We start from the raw sequence: 25,976 nt of genomic DNA, 5'->3' as shown, positions 1-25,976 counted from the left end.
ACCAGGCAGCTGCCTGGGGCCCCCACTCCCCCAGGGGCCCCCACTCCCCCAGGGGCCCCCAGCTAGCGGCAAGTCACGCAGCCGCTATGGGGCCCCTGTGAGGCAGGGGGCCCGCCTGCCGCCAGCGCCGACTCCCCCGCCGCATTGAACTGTACCGGCGTCTGCCGGTACAGTTCAAAGCAATGATGGAGGAGAGAGCGTCACCTGACGCCCCCTCTACCATCATTGCCCGCTCTGCCTCTGACACAGCGGGTGCGAGCGCACTCACTGTGTCCCAGGCAGAGCAGCGGCAGCCGCTGACACAGGAGCAGCGCGGGCACGTGTGGAGAGGTGAGGAGCTTGTGTTTTGTTTTTTTTTTCTTTTTACTGGACGAGGAGAGGGGAGGGGAGGGGAGCTGTGGTGTACACCACTGGGGGCTCTGCTGTATACCACTGGGGGCTCTGCTGTGCACCACTGGGGGCTCTGCTGTGCACCACTGGGGGCTCTGCTGTGCACCACTGGGGGCTCTGCTGTGCACCACTGGGGGCTCTGCTGTGCACCACTGGGGGCTCTGCTGTGCACCACTGGGGGCTCTGCTGTGCACCACTGGGGGCTCTGCTGTGCACCACTGGGGGCTCTGCTGTATACTATATGGAGGACTATGGGGCACATTATACGATATGGAGGACTATGGAAAGAGTATAATACTATATGGAGGACTATGGGGTGTGCATTTCACAATATGGAGGACTGAGGTGCACATTATAATATATGGAGGACTATGGGGTGTAATATACTAAACAAGCAAAATGCTGCATATTCATTGGGTGATTGGATTGTTTATGCCGGAATAAAAATCATTGTTCTCAGCAGCACATCGCCGGTGTAAACTGTAGATGTGCTGCTGATAACATGATACTGTATGGTGATCTGTTAGTGATCTAAGTGATCGTTCTGTCCCCTTCATTCTTTCTCAGATGGTGGAAAGAGGCCGGGAAACAAGCGTCCAACGACTTCAGTATTGTCGATCACACTCGTTTAGCGGCCTGAGATCAGCGCATTTAAACCGAAACCGAAATGCTTCTGTATGATGTGCAATATGTTAGCATTTGGGGCCCCATTTTAAACTTTGCCTAGGGCCCCACTTTGCCTAAAACCGGCCCTGCTTTAAAGGGATTATTTTGTATAAAGAGTGTTCATGACGACACCCGTGCTATTCGGCCAGGGATGACCGACGCTGCTTAAAGGGGTCCCCTCAGAATGATGGTACTGCAGCAGGGATGGTGTGGCTTCCCAGAGGTGAAGCTGAATCCCCAGGGCTCCAAGTGTAGTGGGCAAAGATGGTGTGGTGCCAGAAAGAATCAGAGGACACAAAGTTGCAGTCTCTTTACCTTTTACTGTAGGAATCAGCCACAGTCCAAGGTACGGATCACAGGTGAAGGTGTGGTCTGGCCAGCTTGGAAGCGATTCGGAAATCCCCCTAGCCAGGTGGGGTTGGAAACCTTCCTTACTGTGCTGTGGTATAAGTCCCTTGCTGCCTTAGGCTTCACACAGGGTCCTCACTTTCTCTCTGTCCCTTTAAGTAGGACACTACCTGCATGGCAGGCAACTCGAGCCTTTTACAGGTGTCTCTAATTATGACTCCGGGCTCTATGTGTTGCTGTGCCTTTGGGTGTTAATGGTGGACAGGCAACTTTAAATCTCCTGCCCGCTGGTTTCTGCTGTGGGGCATAAAGCTACCCCCACAACCTCGGACTTCAGGTCTTTGGTATTCTGCGCTTCAGCGTGGAGGAAGCTCAGTCGCAGCTCCCCTCCAGCTCTTTCCTCTCCTTCGCTTCTCTTCCTCTATCAGTCTCCTACAGGCTGCTCTGTTCCTCTCTTCTCCTTCCAGGAGCTGCAGAACCACTTGCATGGCCCCAGCTTTCCTCTCTCTCTCTCCTCTGTCCTTCTGACAGACTCCACTCACAGACTGACTAACTCCTCCTCCAGCCAGAATATATCTAGGGAAGTTCCCCTTACTCCGGCTCTCAAGCTACCCCTTCTGACCTGGAGTCGGAACAGTGTTGCATGTACTTGTTACCTGTTAAAGGGATCCTTCCTCGCTTCCAAGTATGGCATCACCCTCCCCGAGAAGAAGGCAATACCACTGTAACAACCGGGTACCTGGGGTTTTACACAGGCAATGGTTGTCCACAATTTTACCAACAAGCTAAACCGAATTTCCCAAGGAGGGTAATACACTCTTGGCACATAAGGCATGTCCTAAGTAAGGTTCTAATTCTAAAAAGTGTATGAACCTCTGTGGCTACTTGTGAACGTTACATACTCTACACATTATGGTACTACTATATACAAATGATTTAAGCCTCATTCAGACGTCATTGATTTTTCATGTATGCAGAAAAATGGTCGGGGTGTCATCAATATTATGGATCCAAGTTTCACCAGTGTTTGCGCTGTCCGCTGTGTGTCAATTTTTACTAATTAGGGCTTCATCAGTGATTTTCACATATGGATAAATAAATTGGAAACCTTTTACAGTTTTTATCATGGACACAGCACATGGACTGCACACTGATGCCATCTGAGAGCTATCCATGATTTTCACAGACCCATAAACATTTATGGGTGGCTCGGTGTGAGGCTATGTGCACACTTTGCGGGGTCCTCTGCGGGTTCTCCCACAGCGGATTTGATAAATCTGCAGTGCAAAACCGCTGCGGTTATCCCTGCAGATTTATCGCGGTTTGTTTTGCGGTTTCCGCTGCGGGTTTACTCCTATACTATTGATGCTGCATATGCAGCAATATGCAGCATCAATAGTAATGTTAAAAATAATAAAAAATGGTTATATACTCACCCTCTGACGTCCCGATCTCCTCCGCGCTGCACGCGGCGGTCCGGTTCCAAAGATGCTGTGCGAGAAGGACCTTCGTGACGTCACGGTCATGTGACCGCGACGTCATCTCAGGCCCTGCTTGCACAGCAACCCTGAGAGCGGACGGCCACGTGCAGCGCTGAGAGGTGAGTATATCATTATTTTTTTATTTTAATTCTTTTTTTTTTACACTAATATGGTTCCCAGGGCCTGGAGGAGAGTCTCCTCTCCTCCACCCCGGGTACAACCTGTACATGATCCGCTTACTTCCTGCATCGTGGGCACAGCCCCATGCGGGAAGTAAGCGGATCAATGCTTTCCTATGTGTGCAGAATCGCAGCGATTCTGCACAAAAGAAGTGACATGCTGCGGAATGTAAACCGCTGCGTTTCTGCGCGGTTTTTCCCGCAGCATGTGCACAGCGGATTGCGGTTTCCATAGGGTTTACATGTAACTGTAAACGCAATGGAAACTGCTGCGGACCCGCAGCTGCAGAAACGCTGCGGTTCCGCGGTAAAAACCGCTATGTGTGCACATAGCCGTAGCACTGCAGCCTTGCAGCGCTGGAGTCCTGGGTTCTAACCCCACCTTGGACGACATCTGCAAGGAGTTTGTATGTTCTCCCCGCGTGGGGGTACTCTGGTTTCCTCCCACATTCCAAAGACATACTGATAGGGAATTTAGATTGTGAGCCCCATCGGGGACAGCGATGATAATGTGTGCAAACTGTAAAGCGCTGCGGAATATGTTAGCGCTATATAAACATAAAGATTATTTATTATTATTATTTCATCCAGGATGCTGATTAATAAAAACAGACATTCTGTAAAAACATTTGGGCATGTGAACAGCAGCATAAACTTTAATGGAAACATGTTCTATCCATGAAAACAATGGATGGAATACATACATGGAAACATACATGTCATGATAGGTGACTGATGCTAATAAATACCATATATCCTTCAGTGTATGTGATACAAATATTGATATCTATAGGTGTATCATATCTGTGATATCTATGCATCTGCAGTTATTTTGCACTTCTATGATGTTTAGTGTCTCCAATGTGGAAATTATCTTTCATTATTTGGTATTCTTGAACTGTAGTTCCAAATGACAAAAGTGGTGGAAATTACCAGGGTGTGGATTCAGGAAAATAAAATATTTTGACTGCAATGGCATGAAATAGTCCATGAAATATCACTGTGATTAATGCTCTGGTGAACCAGCATAATCATAACAAAACGTAGAGAACAGAAACCAGATAAAAGAAATATTAACATATGAGTGTGAATAATAGCGGCAGCAGATTTGCCTTTGTAGGTCGCCAAGATCCAAGGCCTGTGGTTTCTACACATACTTTATTCCTTGGCTGAATCTGTATGGTTGGCATTGAGCCCACAGTGTTGGGGATGCTGAACTAACACTTTGGATCTAGCATACCAGACACAATATTCCCTAAAGCTGCACCACTAAAGAATAAAAATAGAATACCCTTTAATATTAAGCACCAGGAATTGTTCTCCTGCCAAATGAATGATTACATTGGAAGGAATAACTTGACATCTAAAACACTTTATACTTTTTCACTCTTTCGCCTAATATTTTACTTCATCTCCTCCTAGATATTGCATTCATGAAATGACTAATGTAATTATGGATATAGCTGATCCCTAGAATGAAAGAGCCGTACAGTAATATGGGCCATTTCCTGGCCCGTGGCCGTGGCACTGCATCACAGAGGCCTATATCACTTATTCTCTTGCCCTCATGTCTATTACACCATAATATTTAAAGGGATTGTCTGGTTGAAATCAATAAGTCTGAATCTGTGTGACTGCAGACTTATAAATACCCTCAGTGTGCACTGTGCGCTGCAGGAATTTGCTGGTTTACGACCCAGGCCCGGAGGGGATGTATGCGTCATACATACTCCTGGCCAGTGGGACTGGCCTCTCTTCCATACACTTGTATTTAGCGAGGTCACGCTCTCTAGTCAGCCATGCCCACTGGCTGGCCGCTTCACTAGCTAGGGCACGTCCTTGCTTATTACAAGTGTATGCAGTGAGGCCATGCCCACTAGATGGACATGGCAGGGAGTATGTATAACTTATACATACCCTCTGGTCCCCGGTCGGAAACTGGCGAACCCTGCAGCGCACATTGCGTGTGCTGGGGGGATTCATATGTCTGCAGACTTATCGCTTTGGACCGGACAACTCCTTTAATACTGTTATTAGAATGTGGAAGCCACAGGTTTTGTGAGCTGACTGCAGTGGACCTCAATACTGACGTCAAGACCCCTCAAAACATCAAATGGGTTCACCTTACTCCACAACAGCTTTGGCTGGTGACAACTCACTAGCACTGGTGTTGCCATTGGAGCTGCATATGTAAATAGGTTCTGGGAGTCAGTCTGGATAAATACATATTAGCATGTTATATGGAATATCAATAATATTCCAACTGTCAATTGGACTGTTCCTATTTTATATCTCCTGGAAATGTATGAATACAATGGTAAATGGGTATCATGATTTCTGTTGGAAAAATGTTGTTCTAGAATTGCAATTTCTTTGAGAACACAAGAATTTACTAACACGACATGTCTTCTTTGAGAGGGAACTTGCTACAAAACACATGTATAACTAAAAGTACACATTCCACCACAGATGTAGGCGCTAGATTTTGTAAGTGGCTAAATCTTATATCAGTTTTATCCGCTGTAATAGTTTGTATGAGCGCAATCACTGTACAACACTGTGGAATATGTCACGGATATATAACTAACAACACTCTATCTTACAACTCGGTATTGGATTGTTCCTCTGTGATTCCTCTTGGAACGCTGCCTGGCACCCGCAATGAGAGCCCCGCTGCCAGGAGGAAATGAACCGGCTGTCAATCAGTTCTGGGGGCACAGTTTCACCTGCTGCTTACTCTACACTGAGGGGTGACAGAAGCTACGCCGGCCCACCCCTATGACTGAAAGCCTGAGGCTGCCAGGAGAAATAAACTTCATTTTCTCCAGGCAGTGGGGCTCTCAGTGTGGGCACTGAATGGCTTTAGAAGGCTATTAACCTGCAGATTAAACCTATATCTGCAGGTTAATAGCATTTTTTTAACATGACAAGTTCCTTTTAAAAGGGCATGTGATACAAAACGCAACATTTATAACTAAAAGTACAAATTTGACCACAGAATCAGGCCCTAAATTTTGTAAGTGGCTGAAGTCTTATATCGGTGTTGACCCAATGCAATAGATAGTATAAATGTATAACACTGTAGATACAGTATAACAGTGCTTTATAAGTAACGGGAAACAATAAACTAGATATATCTACAGGTAAAAATAAACCTATACACTTAGATTTGCACTGAGTAGATTGAAGCACTGGGTAGATTGATTCAGACACCATACCAGGACCAGGATGACTAAATAGTGCAATGTCTGTTTTCTAGCACTTGACAGCTGTCTCTCAATATCAGAGGCGTTGTGGACAGCTTATTACAGAGAGCCAAGAACACCCAGATCGAATTTGGTAGAACCAAGTACACCAGAATAAAATGTCATTTCTGATTTGTGCTTGCTGCTGCTAGTATACAGGGTATATTAGCATCTCTACAGCCCTCCTATATTGCAATGTGAGCGTTTGGGCACAATTCATGGTGGCAGATACCCTTTACATGTAAATTATAAATGAGCTGAGTCCTGTTCTTACCCATTCACTCTATTACCCTATCATTCAGGATCCTATCCACCAATGAGTTTTACAGGTCCTGTGTGAACATGCGGAGTTTTCCGTGCACCTTCTAATCATGACATCTCAATCTCCTGTTACATGCATCAAGGGTTATTGCGTTTATACCATCACAGTTTCCAAAGGCAATCACTAAAATATGTCTAATTCCAGGGAAATGTGTTCCAGCAACAGCTCTTTACTGAAAAGTTCAATGCAGAATAACAAAGCGCACGGAAAGAAGTCTGCGTAAAATCAAAAGTCACATTTTTCCTGTGAAGATCTATACTTGGCCCTATGTAGTAGGCAAAATAGCCATCCAGAGAACATTGCTATTTACCTAACCTGTGATGAAAACTGAATGATCTGCCTGATGAATCGCTCCCAAGGTCGCCTTCTCCTTTCATCTTTTCTTTCTATGCCACGGTCAGTACAATAGACACCCCACCTGCGCATATCTACACTTGTGTCCTCCGTACCGGTAATGCTCTTTTATTTTATACCGTTTTGTCTTGCAATGTTTTCATTAGAAAGCGACCAGCATCTAATGTCACAATTTCCATGCAAACGTTATAATAATTCGGCGCGGCCTTACAAAATCAACACTTTAAAATACAAAATCTTTGCTTTTAGAGCCAAATACCTCTACTCCTCAGCAAGCAGCATCCCAGAGCCATGGCGCAGGTCTCAGTTCTGCTTTTTTAGGAAGCATTCCAATGCCCAAGAGGCTTCTCTTCTCCCATCCATAGCATACAGCGAAGTCCCAGCCAGCTTCTCACTGTGTATACAGGCTGACCTGTTTCCACAGCTCAAGGGGTCATGCAGAAGTACCTGCTGGGAGACTCATGGCATGCTCATGCCCAAACATCTGCTAGCCCTAGTGACGCCCCTGCCAGATATCCAGATGGTTCAGCCCAAGAATTCGGTCCTTCTAATCCCTTCACAGTCCAGCAGAATGGCAAATCAGAGCAGAGAGCAGTAATCCTGCAGCTTTTACACTCAATCACTCAGGGCTGTTAACTCACTCCTGGACTTTGGAGAGTTCCCCAAAAAAGACTTCAAGGGTCAAGTCTGGTTTCTGTTATCACATTGCATTGGACACTTGTCCACTACACCTACCCAATCCATATACCTTCCTCGTGCAGTCTCGGTTATTATCTCACACGATGGCTACTTGCCGCCTAGAATGGGCTAGTAAATAAACAGATGATGGAACAATATCAGGAAATCTAATGTCTGGAGAGAAACCAAGCAGTTTCAGTTCACAATTGTAAAGAGTGTAAAACTAAAGAAAAATGTCAATTTGCATGTCAGTAGGTACATTGAATGCAATTGTAGCCATTTCCCTTTCATCCTGGCTGACACTCCTTACACCTTTGTATTGGTGGGTGTGAAGGAGCATTGAAGGAGTTTTATCCTATATCAGCTCACTTCTTTAAGTAATGTCGTCTTTATTAAATTGCTCAAACTTTTTACGGCAAAATCTGGATTGTTGAAAGCGATTCCTATAGTTTTCCGATTAGCAGGGATCCTGGAAGAGGGTCCCTAGAAATCAAACATCGATGGCTTTTTCTAAGGCTGAAATCAGATGGCCATATAAATCGGACCAAGACTGACTCGCACTGGCTGGCAGCTCTCCTGACTCGAGCGTGAGAGCTTAATGTATTTCCGCCACTGCGTTCCGATCTCTGTCCAAATTATACGGCCATCTGACTGTGCTCTAAGGATACGCCGTCAGTGTTTTAATTCAGGAGAACCCCTTTGTTAGTTGGCCCAAGGAGTCGGAAAAAAAAGATACTCACTTCTCGACTTCTCCATACTCATTGCTGCGTTTCTTGATGATCATCTAGAATCCACCTTTGTCGGGGGCATCATGTGAGGGCTGCAAACAGTCTGCACATGCTGTCTTTTTACAGTGTTCATTTTCTGTCCAAACAGAAGAGATCCTCTGCGGCCAGTGATTGGTTTCAGCATTCACATGATGCCCTTGCTGGATGTAGATCCCAACAGCCTTCTAGGGGCTACAGCTCTGAAAATGGAAGGTGCTAATCCAGGAGATGAGAACCGATTACTTTTATTTCATTCACCTGCCTGGATGGATTAATAAGGGGATGTCCACTGCTAGACATGTTGATGTTTCAAACAATAATTTGTAAAGCGCTGCGGAATATGTTGGCGCTATATAAATAAAAAATTATTATATTATATGACTTTTCCATGTCCTCAATGTTACATTACATGTAAATAATAACATGTTCCTCTACCCAGTCTAACAACTTAGGGCGCATTTACACTGTCTGACGCTATACCTACATGTAAGCCGATCGGCGGTTGTTTAATAGCCTGTTTAGACAGGCCGGCTACACTTCCCACGCACCCAGAACAATTGTTTTTATGATTGTTCTGTATTCATACAATATCATTGTGTCCATACATCAGACTTTTAATGTTGGTTGTGTGATGGAGGTTAGCCTTTTTCAATGTAAAGCTGGCTGCAGGCTTTTCTCACCAATCGCAATGAGTTATTACCAAAGGGAGCCATGTCGAGGCGCCTATATTAAATAGACTAGTATCCAGCAGCTCTCCTTTCTGAGCATGGGACCCCACTCTATAGAATGAATATACCCTAATAGGCATATGGACATGGGGTTGTCATACTGAAACATTTAACATTTTCTATCCTGTTTATAAAACGTGTAATCTCGGGATGAACCTAGATGAAAAATAATGGCCTGCTATCTATAATACATATATATATATATATATATATATATATATATATATATATATATATATATATATATATATATATATATATATATATATATATATATATAATATAATAATAGTCTGCACTTTTGGCATAAAACTGCACAAAATTGCCCCCAAAGTTTTGAGGAGTTTTCAGTTTGTGTGCATCTAGTCTGTATGCAGCCAAAAACAGTGGCATTTGGTCGGAGAAAATACGCAGCTGTGGCTAAATCTACATTGTCCTGTCCAGCCTTTCATATTTGGCATTATAGCATAGCAGCCAATCCGCAGAAGGCAGATTAAAATAAGAAATACGGTATATGACGAGACAGATTTGTTGGGTTCCATTTTTGATTTGTGTGCTTGAATTCCTGCATTAAGATTGTGCTCACCTCCGCCATCTCTGGAAGGCCTGAAGCCGTAACATCACACTCAGTATCACTGGGGAAACATGATGCCAAGGCACACAAGGTGCAAAGTAAGGAACGATGTAAAGCAACAGCACACTTATTTTCTGGGTCATTTCTAAAAACTGTCATCCAGTGAGCTATCAATCATCAATTTGTAAGTGAAGGTTACAATGCGGAAACAAGCCATGGGCAATATGTATATAATCTCCTACTGCCTCATTAGTTGTGACTAGACATGGCTGGGTAACAGATACTGTATGTAATAAGGGGTTAATATACCTTATCTTTTCTGTTACAACATAGAAACAAGTAAAAAGTTGTCACCTCTAGGGATACATGAGATGAGACATCTACCAGTTGTTAAAGGGAATTTGTCATCAGGTGTTTACTAACCCATTTGAGAGCAGCATATTGTAGGGACAGAGACCCTGATTCCAGTGATGTATCACTTACTGGGCTATTTGCTGTCATTTTGATACAATCACTGTTTTATCTGCTACAGATCTCTCAGTTGTCTGAATGCTGAGCTCTGTATAACCCAGCCCTCATCACTGACTGGCAGCTTTATCTCTAAGCACAGTGTATATAGAAAGCTGCCAATCAGTGGTGCATGTGGGGTTATATAAGCTCATGAATATGGAGGAATACATAGTAGCAGTTTAGCTAGTCCTCTAGTGATAATCTCCTGCAGATAAAATTATGATTTTATCATAACTACTGCGAGCAGCCCAGTAAGTGACACATCGCTGGAATCAGGGTCTCTTTCTCTATGATATTTTTCTCTTAGAATAGGTGGCAAAAACCTGCTGACAGATTCTCTTTTAGCTATACATATGCTTTAGATGCTATTTGTCAGAACAGCTACCTCTTCCGAACTCCCTATATATGACCTCACTTTTTTTGGCCAAGAGTGCATGTGTTGTCAATGGAGAGTAGAGGGATCCAATGCCAGACACCTCTGATGATGGCTTATCTCCCTCAGAAACAAATGGATCAGGAGTTGAAATTTAGATGATTGGAATTGTTGGGTTTGGCCAACATATCTCATTGATAAGCAGAGCAGTGGTCCGACATTAACACAAAGCACTCGGAGACCATTCCTCTCATGATTAGCTGATTAAGGTGCACCCCAGCGATCATACATTTTCAACTATTCTGTGGACCACATAAATTATAATAGAACATAAAATAGGGTAATGAAAGATGAAAAAAAGAAGAACTGGTAATTGTTGGGACTTTTTTTCTTGTTTATTTTCTAGGATTAGTGTTCCTTTAAAGCTAATCTTATCTATCTGCATGCATATCTCACAAATTTGTACACCGTTTAATTAAATAAGTACTCCTATTAAAAATATATTGCAATCATCATATTACTGTATATGGTACTGTGTACTTACAATTGCTCATTTTGCCCTTCGTCTGAGCTAATTTTTCTCTTTTCTGTGCTGTATATAGAAACAGGAAGTCACTTGTCCCTGCAGAAATCATTCCTCTCTTCAACTCCTGAACCAGCTTCTCCTCCCCTTCCCCCTGCCATGGACTTTTGCAGTGAGTGACGAGTCATACAGGGAAAATTGACCTCCTGTTTCTCCATAGAGCTTAGAAGGATTCATGTAGTCAGTTTTTAATCACATAATGTCATAGACCTAATGGAAAACAGAAGAATTAGCTGGGTAGAAAGGCAAAATGAGCAATTGTAAGTACACAGTGCTATATAATATGATGATTGCAATATACGTCCATAGTAAAGTAATAGAGGGACACAAAAGTGAAGTGCTTGTTTTTGCTGTTTTAGAGGGAACGGCAGGCTCACAAATCACCCATATCTGTAAATGTGCCGTCTTAATAGCATCTGTTTTTCCACTCCTGTGGTTCTCACTACATTATCAGGACATAAAACAGCAAAGCTTTCATGGATGAATCCTAACTAGGCCAGATCACTTTGGAGAGTGGCCAAGATGTTAATTTAATATTCACAACTGACCTGTTTTATTCCATGGAGAGCTGAGTAAAAAGTTGGGTGAAAAGCCTTCTATAACTTTGCAGGAAATGTGTGGCTGGGCGAATGCTGTCCCCTGAAGCACAGACTGCAGTGTACATATGAATAATTAATGCTAAGTCGCTGCCACTTTCTTGTTCCATCAGCATAAATAGAAGCTCAGGTGCCGTCTATGTGCATATGTTTCAATGGCATAAAGCTGGAGATGCCTCATCTCATATATTTTGCATACACAAAGCACCAACTCCATGTCGAATTGTCATTGGCATGCATAATTCATTGCCGACTGTTTATAAGAGACACCATTAGGTTTCATTATAAGTGTATCATTTACTAAAATGATTTTTTTTTTTAAAACTGATATTTTAATATTAAATTAAATGAAACCAAAAAACAAACGAAGCTGCAACAAAAATGTCTCCCAAAGAAAAAGTGCTTTATTAGTAGAAAGAAAATATATAGTATCAAGTTTTTATAAAAAAACAAAGTGACTCAATGGACAAGACTCATGATAAAGCTGGGCCAAGGCTGCACCAATATCCGGCGCAACAACAGTTCCACTTTGTAAATATTTTCAACAATTATGTTTAGCCTTTTATTAACAACGGGAACTTCGATTTTAGGGATTGATTTAATATAACTGGGCATGTCGGTAGCCATTGAGTCACTGTCCTTTTGTAATATACCGTATTTTCTTTATACTAGTAATGCATTTTTTCTTTGTGAGACATTTTTGTTGCACCTCCCTTTGTTTTTGGTTTAATTTGTTTACTTTGGGTGTATCTGGACACTGGAATCAACACTCATTGGCTATGGGAACATTTGTTTTTTTAATATTAACATTTCAATTTTTTAAGAAAACAGTAAAAAAGAAATATCCCATGTAAATTACACAATGAACATCTAGACCCCAAAGACAAAAAAGTGTATTACGAAGTAAAAACAACAATGGTGAAGTTTGGCTCAGCAAGACTAAAACTAGATTACGGTATATTGACTGTACATAATCGGAATCTGCTCTAAAAGTAAAACACAACCAGAATGGGACATTGATTATGTGTCTACACATCTACCCAGTATTTTGGGAAATGGAGTAGTAATTTTCACTGTTGGTATTAAGTACTAGTCTTTGATCCTTAGCAATGGGTGTGCTCTGCTTTCTCACAGTTCCCCAGAAAGGTCTACGAGATGATGTTCCAGTGATGTAGAAACCAGTTTGGCTATCAAAAGGACCTAAATTTGATTTTAAAAGTGTTTTCCAAATATCTAGTAAAATGTTCTAAAGAGGGGGGAAAATCCTAGTCTATATTTATAATTGTGTAAGGGGTACTTCCGTCTTTCTGTCTTTCTGTCGGCAACTTCCGTCACGGAAATCCCGCGTCGCTGATTGGTCGCGCCAGCTGCCTGTCATGGCTGCCGCGACCAATCAGCGACGGCCACAGTCCGATTAGTCCCTCCCTACTCCCCTGCAGTCAGTGCCCGGCACTCGCTCCATACTCCCCGCAGTCACCGCTCACACAGGGTTAATGCCAGCGGTAATGGACCGCGTTATGCCACGGGTAACTCACTCCGTTACCGCCGCTATTAACCCTGTGTGACCAACTTTTTGCTATTGATGCTGCCTATGCAGCATCAATAGTAAAAACATCTAATGTTAAAAATAATAAAAAAAATTAAAAATCATTATATACTCACCTTCTGCCGCCTTTCCCACTCCTCGTGACATTCCGGTGCCAAGGATGGTATGCCAGAAGGACCTTCCATGACGTCACGGTCATGTGACCGCGATGTCATCACAGGCCCTGCGCGAGAAGGACCTGCCATGACGTCACGGTCATGTGACCGCGACATCATCGCAGGCCCTGCGCGAGAAGGACCTGCCGTGACGTCACGGTCATGTGACCGCAACATCATCACATCCTGGGACCGGAAGCTGCCGCCTGCACCGATCACAGGCGACAGAACTACAAGGGGCACCTCGGAAGGTGAGTATATGTTTATTTATTTTTTTTAACCTGTGACATACATGGCTGGGCAATATACTATGTAGCTGTGCAATATACTACGTGGCTCTGTTCTGTATACTATGTCGCTGGGCAATATACTACGTGGTTGGGCAATATACTACGTAGCTGGGCAATATACTATGTGACTGGCCAATATACTACGTGGCTGGGCAATATACTACGTCACTGGCCAATATACTACGTGGCTGGGCAATATACTACGTGGCTCTGTGCTGTATACTACGTCGCTGTGCAATATACTACGTGGCTCTGTGCTGTATACTACGTAACTGGGCAATATACTACGTGGCTGGGCAATATACTACGTGGGCTGTGCAATATACTACGATACTACGTGGACATGCATATTCTAGAATACCTGATGCGTTAGAATCGGGCCACCATCTAGTAAGTAATAAAATAGTAATAGAAAAATAAAAGAATAATAAAGTAATAATTTTAATACCATTAAAAATAAATAAATAAGGAAAAGTTAATAAAATAATGTACTGAATTATCCCCCCCTGCTATCCCAGGGAGTATATTCCATTTCTTCCTGCCAGTTACTCTTTACTTTGTTGCAGTCATGTCATGTCATCTACTACGTCTCTGCAGCTAATCACTAGCCACAGTGGTCCACTGCTCCGGTAGATAACACATCATCACTGTAGCAATATAAGCAGTGACGGAAGGGCCAAACAAGAGGATATTAGTGATGAGTGAAAGTGCTCCGGTAAGGTGTTATCCGAGCATTCTCGTGTGCTGAGTGTCTTCTTAGTGCTTGAAAAATATGTTAGCACACGAGCATGATCGGATAACACCTTGTCTGATGCCTGGAACAGTTGGCATTATTGGTCAATGAAGCTCCCATATGGAGCATGGATACATATAGGTTTATTTCAAGTAAAGTAGCTTTTAAAATCTGTTAGGCACATAAATCTTATTAGCATTGATTAAACTGGAGGATTGTACATTAATATGCAATTGCAGCCTTTTTATTCCTGGTTCATTTGCCCACAGCAGCATATAAAGACTTGTAGGAAACATTCATGTCCCGACAGGTCTAACTGTTTGGTCTGAATGCAGAAAGTCAAACGACAGATGGCAACAGTATGTGAGTCTTAGTAACATAATTCCCCAAAAATTAAAAACTAAGAAATGACTTAGAGAAGACTAGTGTGCATTAGAAACGACTGACTAGAAATTCTCTGATCCATAAGCCCCTGTGAGAACCTAAAAGCTGACTAACACGGTTTACGGCCTTATATATCTGCTGGATTTATTAATGTAGGCTAGTATTACATGCCAGAAAACCCAATGTCTAGTAATATATAATGAACGGCATCAAATCCACTATACTGTCTCATATACAGGAAAATGAGCTCAGAAAATATAATACATAAATATGGATGCTATCTCCAGGAAAGCAATGGAAGAAAAGCATTTAAAATCTTAAAAAGTGCTCTCCAGCATCCTTAAATCTCAATTTCATGCGTATAGAGCTGTAAAAAGCTGAGAAATGGGGGTTATTTGGTCAGGTAATGATTTTATCCAAGGACATTAAAGGGAACCTGTCAGTCCCGAACAACAGGCAGCATAAATCAGAAGTTCGCTGCATGATTGCTGCCAGGTATGCTTTTTTGGTTTGAAGAGCCGGATGGGGGCTATAGGGAGAGACCTGATTAGTCCGGCCGGCTTCTCCCCTCACCGTCCTAGTTGATTGACAGGTCTCTTCCATTTGTGTACATAGACTGACAGATTCCCTTTAATGTGAGATATCTATATATTGCAATTAAATGCAAAAAACATACTTAAAATATTTAAACCATATAAATCATTAATATAACAATATCAAATAAAAATGATGAATGGTAATACATTTAATGCAACTATTAATTCAGGACAATTCCTTCATTAGTTCTATGAGAAGAAATTATATGTAATTCAGGGGAGGGGGCTCCAGTTATACTGTCACCCATTCATGACCAAAGTCAGCCAGCCATAAACATTGGATTAATGGTGGCATTTTTTAAAAGACTGGACGACCATCTAACGCAGTGTTCAATGTTCCTCAACTCCAGTCCATAAGATCATGATTTCAGGATTTCCTTAGTATTGCCCAGGGGATGGAATTATTATCAAGGTATCAGAAAATGCCACAGGTTCTCTCACATGTGCAATACTAAGGAAATCCTGAAACCCTGATCTGCTGGGAGGCGGTGAAGACTAGAGTTGAGGAACACTGATCTGCTGTGCCCCTTCCCTCCCCAAGGCAGATGATGGAGGAAAGAAGGGTTGGAATAGCTGAATTTTAAAATGGTCAGTAGTTTTGTTCTCATGAGACTAGAAGTGACCAACAGTGTCTTATTACCCAATCACATTTCAAAATTAATGTCTTCTCAGTCATGGCAATTGCACATGTGTATGGAAAAGTTAGAAGGAATATCTGTTAAGCCAATCATACCCATTACATGGCTGTTGGCTGAAGCATTGTTGTTCTTCTAAGCCGCCTCTCCCATACACAAGAGAGTTCGCTCAGCTGAATGCTCCTGTGTTTTCTATGAGAAAGCCACCGACAGACATGTCTGCCATATCTCCAGGAGAACAATGTGAGTGGTGGTCCAAAACTGGAAATGCGAGATCGACATCTTTCCCAACCAGCAGTCAGCCAGCGACTTCATACACATTAAACTGTTGGTCAAACCTGTCGATATCGGAGTTTGGCCAACATTAGTCTAATGTGTAAGGGGGCATTTAGCCAAATAAGCTCTGAATGTATATGACAACCATAAGGTTGAACAACTGCCATATCTGAATAACAAACTTTAATGTACAGAAAATGGTATTTATTCTCACTGGCATATATGGCTTTGTTCACACAATGTTCAGTGTCTCCGTTGAGGCTTACTGCTGAAGCCTGGCAAAACTGGGTTTGGGGGTATGTGCTGACGGGGCCATTTACTATAATGGTGCAGATGGAGCCACAGTGTGCCCAGTAGGACATCATTTGTAGCCTTATACGCCTAACTGAAGCAGACGTAGACGATTACGTGTTTGTTCCTTTTCTATTAGGCGCATATGAATTAAAATGATACCTGACAGAGCACACAGTGAAAGCATCTGCATCATTTTAGTGTATGGCCCTGTCCAGCAGATTTGCCTGAATTCAGTTTTGCGGGGGTTCGGATGTAAGCGACACTGGAGCCATTGAATATATGTTAAAATGCTACGTGAACATAGCCAAAGGGTGGAAACCTTTACTGTGTGGGGTCTTCCTATTTTGTGGTCTCCATAAATAAGGTGTAGAATCCTTTAATGGTGACCTTCAATCGAGGAACAATTTTATGTATAAAGACTGGTGCCAAGAAGTCCGTACACCTGATAGCCTAAACCAAAAACAGTGAGAGTCGTTTTCCAGCTCATAGACCACCCTTAGTTGGTTATTTGTCTACCTGATTACATAATTACTGAATGACATCTTAAATTGCCCTCGTCCTTAATGAAAACAACCACCATGCCTGTAAAGTCCATGTGAAATGGGCGATGTTTCTGAGAGACAATACAAAGAGGACTTCTCGTGCTCTTCTGAATGATATACCTCTTTTGTAATCCTTTGTATTTTCTCTTTTTCAGCTCTAAAATCTAATTTCTTCATTTTTTACCTGTCTGCACACAGTTAGGTAACATTGTAAAGCAGGGTAATTGTGAGTGTGAAATCATCCATGAAATTCCCATTTTGAATGGCACTGGTTTCATTTATTCTATGCAAGAACAAAAACTAGCACAAACTTCAAGAAGGGAAAAAAGACATTCTTAGCATAATCCATGTTCCTACCTGTCCCTTATATAAATCTGTCTACAAGTTCTAACTGTGGCTATGGCTGTGGTACACAATGCGGAGCCGTGAAAGTGAGGAAGAATCTAAATGTGAAAGGAGGCAATAGCTCTACAAGGGTGTACGTTTACAGCCCTGTGATCTCTTAACAGTAGAATCAGCATGAATAAAATATTTTGATAGGAAAGTTAGATTTGTCATAGTAAAATAATATGTATAAAGGACATATACTATTTATAAAAAATAATCTGAATTTTCACTTTTGGTCGTAATATTGTTTTTAGGTTCAACAGTTTGAATAATTTGTTAATATATTTTATAGCAGGTGAAGCTTTACTTTTCTGAACCTATTACATACATATAAATCATAATATAATGACTGCCTGCAGCTGCCACTAGAGGGAGCATGGAAGCTTACTGCATACTTTGTTAATATTGAGTTAATTGCTCAGCAGGACACAGTAAGCTCTCATGCTCCCTCCCTCCTGGTTGCAAGCAACCAGAGTGTTAAAGGGAAGTCAGTCAGCAAGATTTTGCTATATAATGTGGAAGCAGCATGATGTGGGGGCTGAGACACTAATTCCAGCAATACATCACTTAGTTCACTGGGTGCTGCAGTTGTGTAAATCTAGAAGTTCTCTGAATGCTGAATAACCCCACCCACAACAATGATTGACAACTTTGTATGTACACTGAACATTGTCAGAAAGCTGCTAATCAGTGATGGGCTGGAGTTACACAGAGGGTTACATAGCGTTGACTAGGAGGCACGAGACACCTAGTCCTGTAATGATAATCTCCTGCTGATAAAACACTGATTTTATTGAAACAACAACATAAAAAATCATAATCATAAATTATATTACTCTCAGATTACATAACAAAATTGTGCTGCCAATTCCCTTTAACTTATGTCTATGTATAAAGCAAAAGACTTTGGCTTGGCTAAGCTTCTTCAGGAGAATGACCGCCATAGTTTTCCTGAAGCAGCTTCACTTGGGAAAACTTGGTGGCTACTTTGGCATCTAAAAGATGACATTTGCACATGGCCTAACAGGTTTTTGGAATGTTAGCTTTCTAGCCAACATTTAACATTACATTAATAACAGCCCAAGCCATTTACTCTGGCGGGATCAGACGATCATGTGTGTGTGTATAAGGCTTAATTTACACATACCTTTGTTTTGCGGCCCGTTTTTGCGGCCCCAATAGATTTCTATGGGGCCGCAAAAACAGGCCACAATATTTTCACGGTGCACCGTGTACTGTATGGCCGTGAGGGTCGTATTTATGGCCGTGAAAAAAGATCAAGCCTGCTCGATCTTTTTCACGGCTTACGGTCATGGCCCCCATTGAAAATCAATGGAGCCGCAAAAACAACGGACGCTTGTTTTTGCGGTGCACCGTGACTTCCATTTTTGCGGAATGCCGTTTTTTTTCCAATACTATTTCCATAGTATTGAAAACCTGAAAAACAGCGATCCGCAATTTTTTTGTAGTCCGTTATTGTGGCAGACCTTGAAAGTTGTGGCGATACAGCCTGCAAAAAAAGGCCCGCAAAAAACCTGGTATGTGTAAAAGAAGCCTAAGAATGAATCTACTTTCCACCAAAAGTAGATGTCCTGGAAAAGAAGAATTAGGCTGTTGGAATTAAACATTCACAATTATTTTGTTGTTAGTGGGGGAAAGCCAAAGCCAAGTTGCACTTGTCCAAGGCAGAACACATGCACACTTGCCCGAGCAGAGCATACATGAACATTATATTGGGGGTTGGGTCGATTGAGTTTGGTTGACAGCTACTGTACCTAAAATGTATGGCCAGCAAGAGGATAAAGTGTTAGGGGCAGCAGCGACACGAAGATATCAATATTCCTGGTGCTGCAATCTAGCTATGCCAGAATGTTCTTTACTAATGTTCCCATATGATCCTGGAATGTTTTTGCATGCGCCATAGAAGCACATTGAGAAAAGGGTCGAATACTTTATTCTTGTCTGACGCATTCATCACAACATGCTAATAAAAGTGGGTTTCCTCTTAGTAAGTGGCTGATACATGAGTTTAATCTAATCCCCGCCATATACCTTTTGCAGTCAGTCTAAACAGCCAATTTCCGGATCAATTATAGTAAGGCTGCATCCATTATAGTAAGACAGCTAATACCAGTAAACTAAACAGATACTCTGAGGTGATTGTGTATTGGCCAACCTGAGGCAAACCGTCAAACCTACTTAATCGCTTCAGACACAATAAAATCCACCTTTGTCTGGTCTGTCTGAGACACCGCGTCTTATGAAGCCTTTCTCTGAACTATAAACCTCTTCAGGATCTGCAAAGATTGAATCTTTGTACAGTAGGTAAATCCACTGAAATACAGCAATGGTAAATGATAAATCTATCACACAGGTCTCCAGTGTGCTACAGCCGATATGGCACATTTACCTCCCAAACTTCAGACTAGGATGTTAGATCATATATGTAACGCCATAATAATGAATGACTAGCTTCATTATATGGCTAGTGATAAATCTAAACTATGAAAGGACCCCTATACCTACCTAGAATGCCAGTCTCAAGATCCCATACACATTAAATCCCCTGTATACTACAGAATACAGATAGTTGTTGCCTGAAGGATGAGACGGTCGATCGTTCAGCCGACAGTTATCTCGCCTGACTCTCTCATACACAGGAACGCTTGCTCTGGCGTGCGCGCCTTTGTTCTCTATGGGAGCCACTGCCAGATATGTCTGCTACGTTAGTCTAGTTTGGGGGCCTCAACTTTGGCCATACCCGTTGATATTAGCAGGCTCGTCCAACAGTCTATTGTGAAGAAGAGCATCCCAACTACCCTCACCCCATTCCCAACAGATGATATTGAGAGAGTTAATAATATGACACGATGTCTGATTTCTGATGGCTGATTCTTTTGTTATCGGCGATATAAGCCATTACCAAAAGAGGCTGGTAGAGGTTCTGTCATAGAGAACACAAAGGTGGTTGGCAAAGTCCTGTATATGGAGAAGTGAGGAGAGATAGCTGACAAATGATCAGTCGAAACATTGTTCAGCCGACAGCTATCTATAGTGTGTGGGGCCCTTACACACTTACGAGTCATCAAATAGTTTTTTTCCAGAATTGTGGCCATCATACTGAGTGACACATCATACTGAGGGGCCATCATACTGTGTGGGTGTATCATACTTGGCGAGGGGCTGTCAGGCTCATCATACTGGGTGAAAGGATATGGGGGCCATCATACTAAGTGAGAGGCTGTGGGGGTTCATCATATTGTCTTAGGAGCTGTACATGCCATTATATTAAGCGAAGGGCTGTGGAGGCTATCATTCTGAGTTGGGGCTGTGAAAGCCTCATACTCAGGGGCCATTATACTGTGTAGGAGGCTGTGGGGGCCATAATACAGTGTGTGGAGCCGTGGGGGTATTATACTTAGTGGGGGCCATCATATGGACAGGCCATCATATTGTGGGGCGTGAGGGGCATGATACTGTGTGTATGGGGGACTTTAGGGGAATTATTCTGTGTGGGTATTATACTGTGTCGGGGTACTGTGGAGTTTTTGCACTGTATATGTGGGGTGGCTGTGGGGTAAAATTGTGAGGGCAATTCACTGTAGGGATATCATACTGTGTGTGGCTGGGGGCATTTTTGGGAGCATCGTACTCTATGGCAGCCATGAAAGGGGTATCATAGGTGAGAACACTAAGGAGATTCCATAGGAAATAATTACTGTGTATGTGACACAATACATGTCCCTCTCCCTGTTTAAAAATGTTGGGAGGTACGACCCCACATATTCCACTTAATATTTATATTAGTGGGGGGGCTGTTCATATAAAATTTTATTTCCTGTTGTTTATACAATGCTGACATATTCCACAGTATTTTCCAGCAATTCATATTTTATTAGAAATGATACCATTGCTTGTCATTAGGAGGTAATTTTTATTAAGATAGTATTCTCATTCTGATGTTTTTTTTATTCTGATTCTTCCACATGCATTGGTTTAAAAAGCAACAACAAAAAAACAACATGTTCCTTAGTAAGAAATGGGGAAAACTATCAATAATGTCCTTTGACCTCCCGTGCAACTTCTTTACCCTTCTATGTCCTGGTTTTTAGGCATTATTTCCTTAGAAATCACAGCTGTATTTACGTTGTGCAGCCAGTAGAGGCCAGAAGAAACTCACTCACAACTTGGTCATGCCAATACACTTATCTCAGACAGGGGTTGTAGATGAAGAACCTCATATAAGACAACGATGTGGCATTAGTTTTCTTACGGAATAGGATGCCACTCAACCTTTGCCCCCATAGGAATGTGCATGCTGTGTCTTAGGGTATGTGCACATAGTCAGTAAACGCTGCATACTGGTGCAGTGTCCAACCTGGAGCGTCCAGATGTAACAGCATAGTGGATGGGAAGAAATCCGATGCCCACTATGCGTCCACACACAACTACAGCATTTAAGGAGTGGTTGTTCACATAGTAGACAGCCCCTTTAAAGCCTAGTATAGAATTGCCTGGTGGAAAGTGTAAAACAATATTTATTTCATCTCACACTCAAAGGCAAATAATATGTAATTGCCCCTCATAAAATGCTATGAATAAGATGAAACTAACAGTTTAAGTTGATTTCCCTCTTGGAAAACCCCAGAATATCACTTTAAGGGCGCAGTCAGACGGCCTTATCACACAAACGACGGTCACATCGCAGTGCTCGGACTGGCCGGCGGCTCTCCCGACTTGAGCGTGACAGCTGTATAGAAATATGCTCAGGTCAGGAGAGCCGCTGGCCAGTCCAAGCACTGCGATGTGACCGTCGTCCGTGTCATATGGCTGTCTGTCTGCGACCTGAAATTGCAGGGGTCCATCCTCTGTAACCCTCACTAATCCTGTGTGTGATGCTAACGTGTTCTGGCACCAAGGAATTGTGCCAGTAGCAGTCCCTAAGCTGACCCATAACACGTGTACATGTTAAATACAAGCTTCTGAAACTTTTCGTAGTATACATAGATAGCTATTAATTGTGTCACATTTTATTTCACGGTTTTCCACATACAGTAAAATGGTAAAATCAAGACTGGAATTCCACATACAACCAACAGATGGCGATGTTAACTGAGGTTTGACAGCCAATAATGCTCTGAAATAGCCTTATGGACTTTTCTAATATTAAAGAACGTATTTCTCTGCATTTAGTATGGGGGCTATTTCTAACAAATGTAGTTAATCTGTAAAGCTCATAAATAACACCAATGGTATGGCATAAAACAGCACTGGGATTATGGAATAGGACGTAAATGTATATAAAGAGGTATAACTATACCAAGGCTTTCCTGCTGCCTGAGGCAAAAACTGAAAGGGTGCCCCAATGCAGTATAAACGCTATTACTCCATCTTTGTTTTGTTTTTGCTTTTACAGCATTCATTGTGTAGTAAAAATGACCTGACAACCTGACTCTTCGGGTCAGTACGATTATTGTAATACCAAACTTGCATAGATTATTTTTTATAAGTGATGGAAAAAAAATTAATAAAAACAATGTTGCTTTTGTGTCGCCATTTACTGAGACCTGTAAAATTTTTAAGTTTTGATCTTTCCATTGAGGAAGTTGTGTGAGGGCTTGTTTTTTGCATAGCGAGCTGACAGTTTTATTGATAACAATTTATAGGTACATAGGACTTTTTGATTTCGTTTTAATGTATGTTTTAGAGAGCTGAGGTGACCAAATCACCAAAAAAAAAAAAAAAAATTCTGGAGTTTTGTATTCTGTTACTTTTTACAGGTGTTACAATACAGGCTAATTAATTTTACATTTTAATAGACTAGTCTTTTACAGATGTGGCAATACCAAAATTGTTTATTTTTATTTACTTTTTTAATTTCTTTATATAGCATGTTTTTATATTTATTTTCATTTTTTTCCTGTTTTTATTTTTCACTTTTCTTAGTCCTTTTAAAAGGGACTTGAATCAGTGATATATCACAGTATTGCAGTGTATAGGACAAATCACGGCCTCCTATGTGCTGAAGTGCCAAGATGGCAGGAAATCCATTGATCCTTCCACATTCACGTCATGGGGGGCCGATGGAAGCTACACTGGTAACCTCTCCATTTAAATGCCAGTGTCAGAGATTGACATCGGCAATCAAAAGGTTATTTGGAGCAAGCTTCGGTCATTGCAGTTAGTGACTGTTGCCAGCCATATAACACAGTCAGCATTTGCCGCATGTGGAGGGATCTTAGCTACTGAGTTAACTCTATACATTCTGGCCTACTTGATGAGGGATCATGCATGGGTTTCACAAAGATGCCTCGAACCATCTCCCGAAGGAAGATGCTCATCTCGCCTCATGGGAGAAAAGGGCCTGAACTACACTGTAATTACTCCACTACTATATCACAGGGACAGAAACATTGGGAATAATAATGTGGTGCTATCAAAAGGATAGACAATGCCTGATACCATTTATAACATTACTATGTAGCAAATATAAACTGAAAGTTCAATGCTCAATTCCCTGGGAACTATTATATATAAAAAATAACCAAACAAAGATTAAGAGCAAATATTTAAGTAATTAAAGCATATAATTATTATTTATTTTTTAGCATTATTATTATTTTAATCGGATATTACCCAGAGCCTCAAGATATTCTCCCAAACTTTCTTAAGAAAAATAAAGTGTTGCAGATTTTTGATCCTAGCAGACTGTTACTCTTTTTCCTGGTGACAACTGTTTTTAACTAGCACCTCTAGTTACACCTGGGTTATTAGCTTCATGGTGAAGGTGCTGACCTTTGAACTCTGACCTTAGGATCATGTTTCAAAATGGCTTCTTTTCTTTGATTTGAATGGGAGGAATGAAAAGATCAGAACTCGCAGCAATTAACCTTCACCTCATTAACCGTTTTTTCCTTTTGTGACACTGTTTTGTTACTTTGTTTTTGCTATTAAGACTAACAAATATGCAGGGAAAAGCTATATAAAAGAGTTTATTCTGTTGCTTACTCTCATCAGACTCAGGGAGGTCCACTCCTAATTAAAAAAATTAGCAGCGGGTTACAAGCTAGAAGTTGCTCAAGCATTGAAAAGCCTGCTGCCATTCTGTCCATTCCAATGAAATGCAGGAGGATATTTCTAGCTCCTTTTAGCTTTGAAGCAGTTACATATATTGCATGCAAAGGCAGCAAAGTCAGTAAAGAGCGGGCCTCTGTAAATCTTTGCATGACTAATAAAGGGATAGTCACAGACAAGGTAGAGTGGCCCAATAGTCATCATTCATTTCTCTACTACACAATGTAAAATGGCAGGGGAATAACAATACACACCCAGGGATAGTTCATAAGCCCAAACAGTTTTTTCTTGTAAGGCCATGTGCACACGTTGAGCATTTGGTGAGTTTTTTACCGTAGTATTCGTAAGCCAAAACCAGGAGTGGGTAAAAAAATGCAGAAATGGTGACGGGTTTCTATTATACTTTTCCTCTGATTGTCCTAATCCTGGTTTTGTCTTACAAACACTGAGGTAAAAAACTCAACACTCAACATGTGCAAAAGGCCTAAAGCCCAAAAAAGTGGACGGTACATGAGGCCAACATGCACAAATTGAGCATTTGGAGAGTTTTTTACCTCAGTATCTGTGAGCCAAAACCAGAAGTGGAGCAATCAGAGGAAAAGTATAATAGAAACACCTGCACCACTTCTGGATTTTTTCACACACTCCCGGTTTTGGCTTGCACATACTGAGGTAAAAAACTCACCAACTACTCAGTGTGTGCATGTAGCCTAATATTTGACAACTACCATACAATGTCAAATTACAGACATTAGCCAAATAAAACTAAAATATAGTTAGTATCTACACAGTGTTCCCTGATATCTAAGTGTCACACAAAAGTTAAAGTTTAAGGGTAGGTGCCCACAGTCAGTAATCGGCAGCGGTTTGGACGCAGCACATGTCCACTCCATCCAAAGCGCTGCCAGATTTTGAACGCAGGTGAATCCCCATGTGTTCGCTGAGCCGTGAGACCAGTACATTGTACGGGTGATATTTATCTTGCGGAGACTGAGCGTCTCAGCAAGATAAGTAGACATGCTTCGGTCTGGAAAGACGTGCCATATGTACGTCTCTGCAGGTAAACCGTGGGTATCAGTGCACTCATAGTGGGCATGGGATTTCTTGAAATCCCATCCACTATGCTGTAACATCTGGATGCTGTGAGTTGGACACTGTGGATGTATGCAGCGTCCAACCCGCAGCGTTTACTGACCATGGGAACGTATCGTAAAACATGGTCAGTTTTAAAACAAATACATAAACATATAATGTATATAATGTATTCATA

At 41.8% G+C, this 25,976-nt stretch overlaps 1 protein-coding gene and 1 long non-coding RNA gene across 4 annotated transcripts in view; one reads left to right on the top strand and one right to left on the bottom strand.

Annotated features, from left to right (window-relative positions):
• Nucleotides 1-25,976, bottom strand: part of NHS (NHS actin remodeling regulator) — a 278,531-nt gene that overhangs the window by 42,023 nt on the left and 210,532 nt on the right. The window contains exon 1 of one of the 3 annotated variants that reach the window (XM_077296318.1): nucleotides 7,245-7,440. The exons of the other annotated variants lie outside the window; for them this stretch is intronic. Coding sequence (XP_077152433.1) covers nucleotides 7,245-7,278 — 34 coding nt within the window. The 5' untranslated portion in view covers nucleotides 7,279-7,440. Of the gene's footprint in view, nucleotides 1-7,244; nucleotides 7,441-25,976 lie in introns of those variants that run through there. 3 annotated transcript variants of the gene reach the window in all.
• LOC143816210 (uncharacterized) overlaps nucleotides 1-25,976 on the top strand; it is a 56,338-nt gene that overhangs the window by 4,128 nt on the left and 26,234 nt on the right. The gene's annotated exons all lie outside the window — the stretch shown is intronic.

This window comes from Ranitomeya variabilis, chromosome 3 (assembly GCF_051348905.1).
Source record: "Ranitomeya variabilis isolate aRanVar5 chromosome 3, aRanVar5.hap1, whole genome shotgun sequence".
Classification (NCBI taxonomy): Eukaryota; Metazoa; Chordata; class Amphibia; order Anura; family Dendrobatidae; genus Ranitomeya; species Ranitomeya variabilis.
This window is presented reverse-complemented; position numbering and strand designations above follow the sequence as displayed.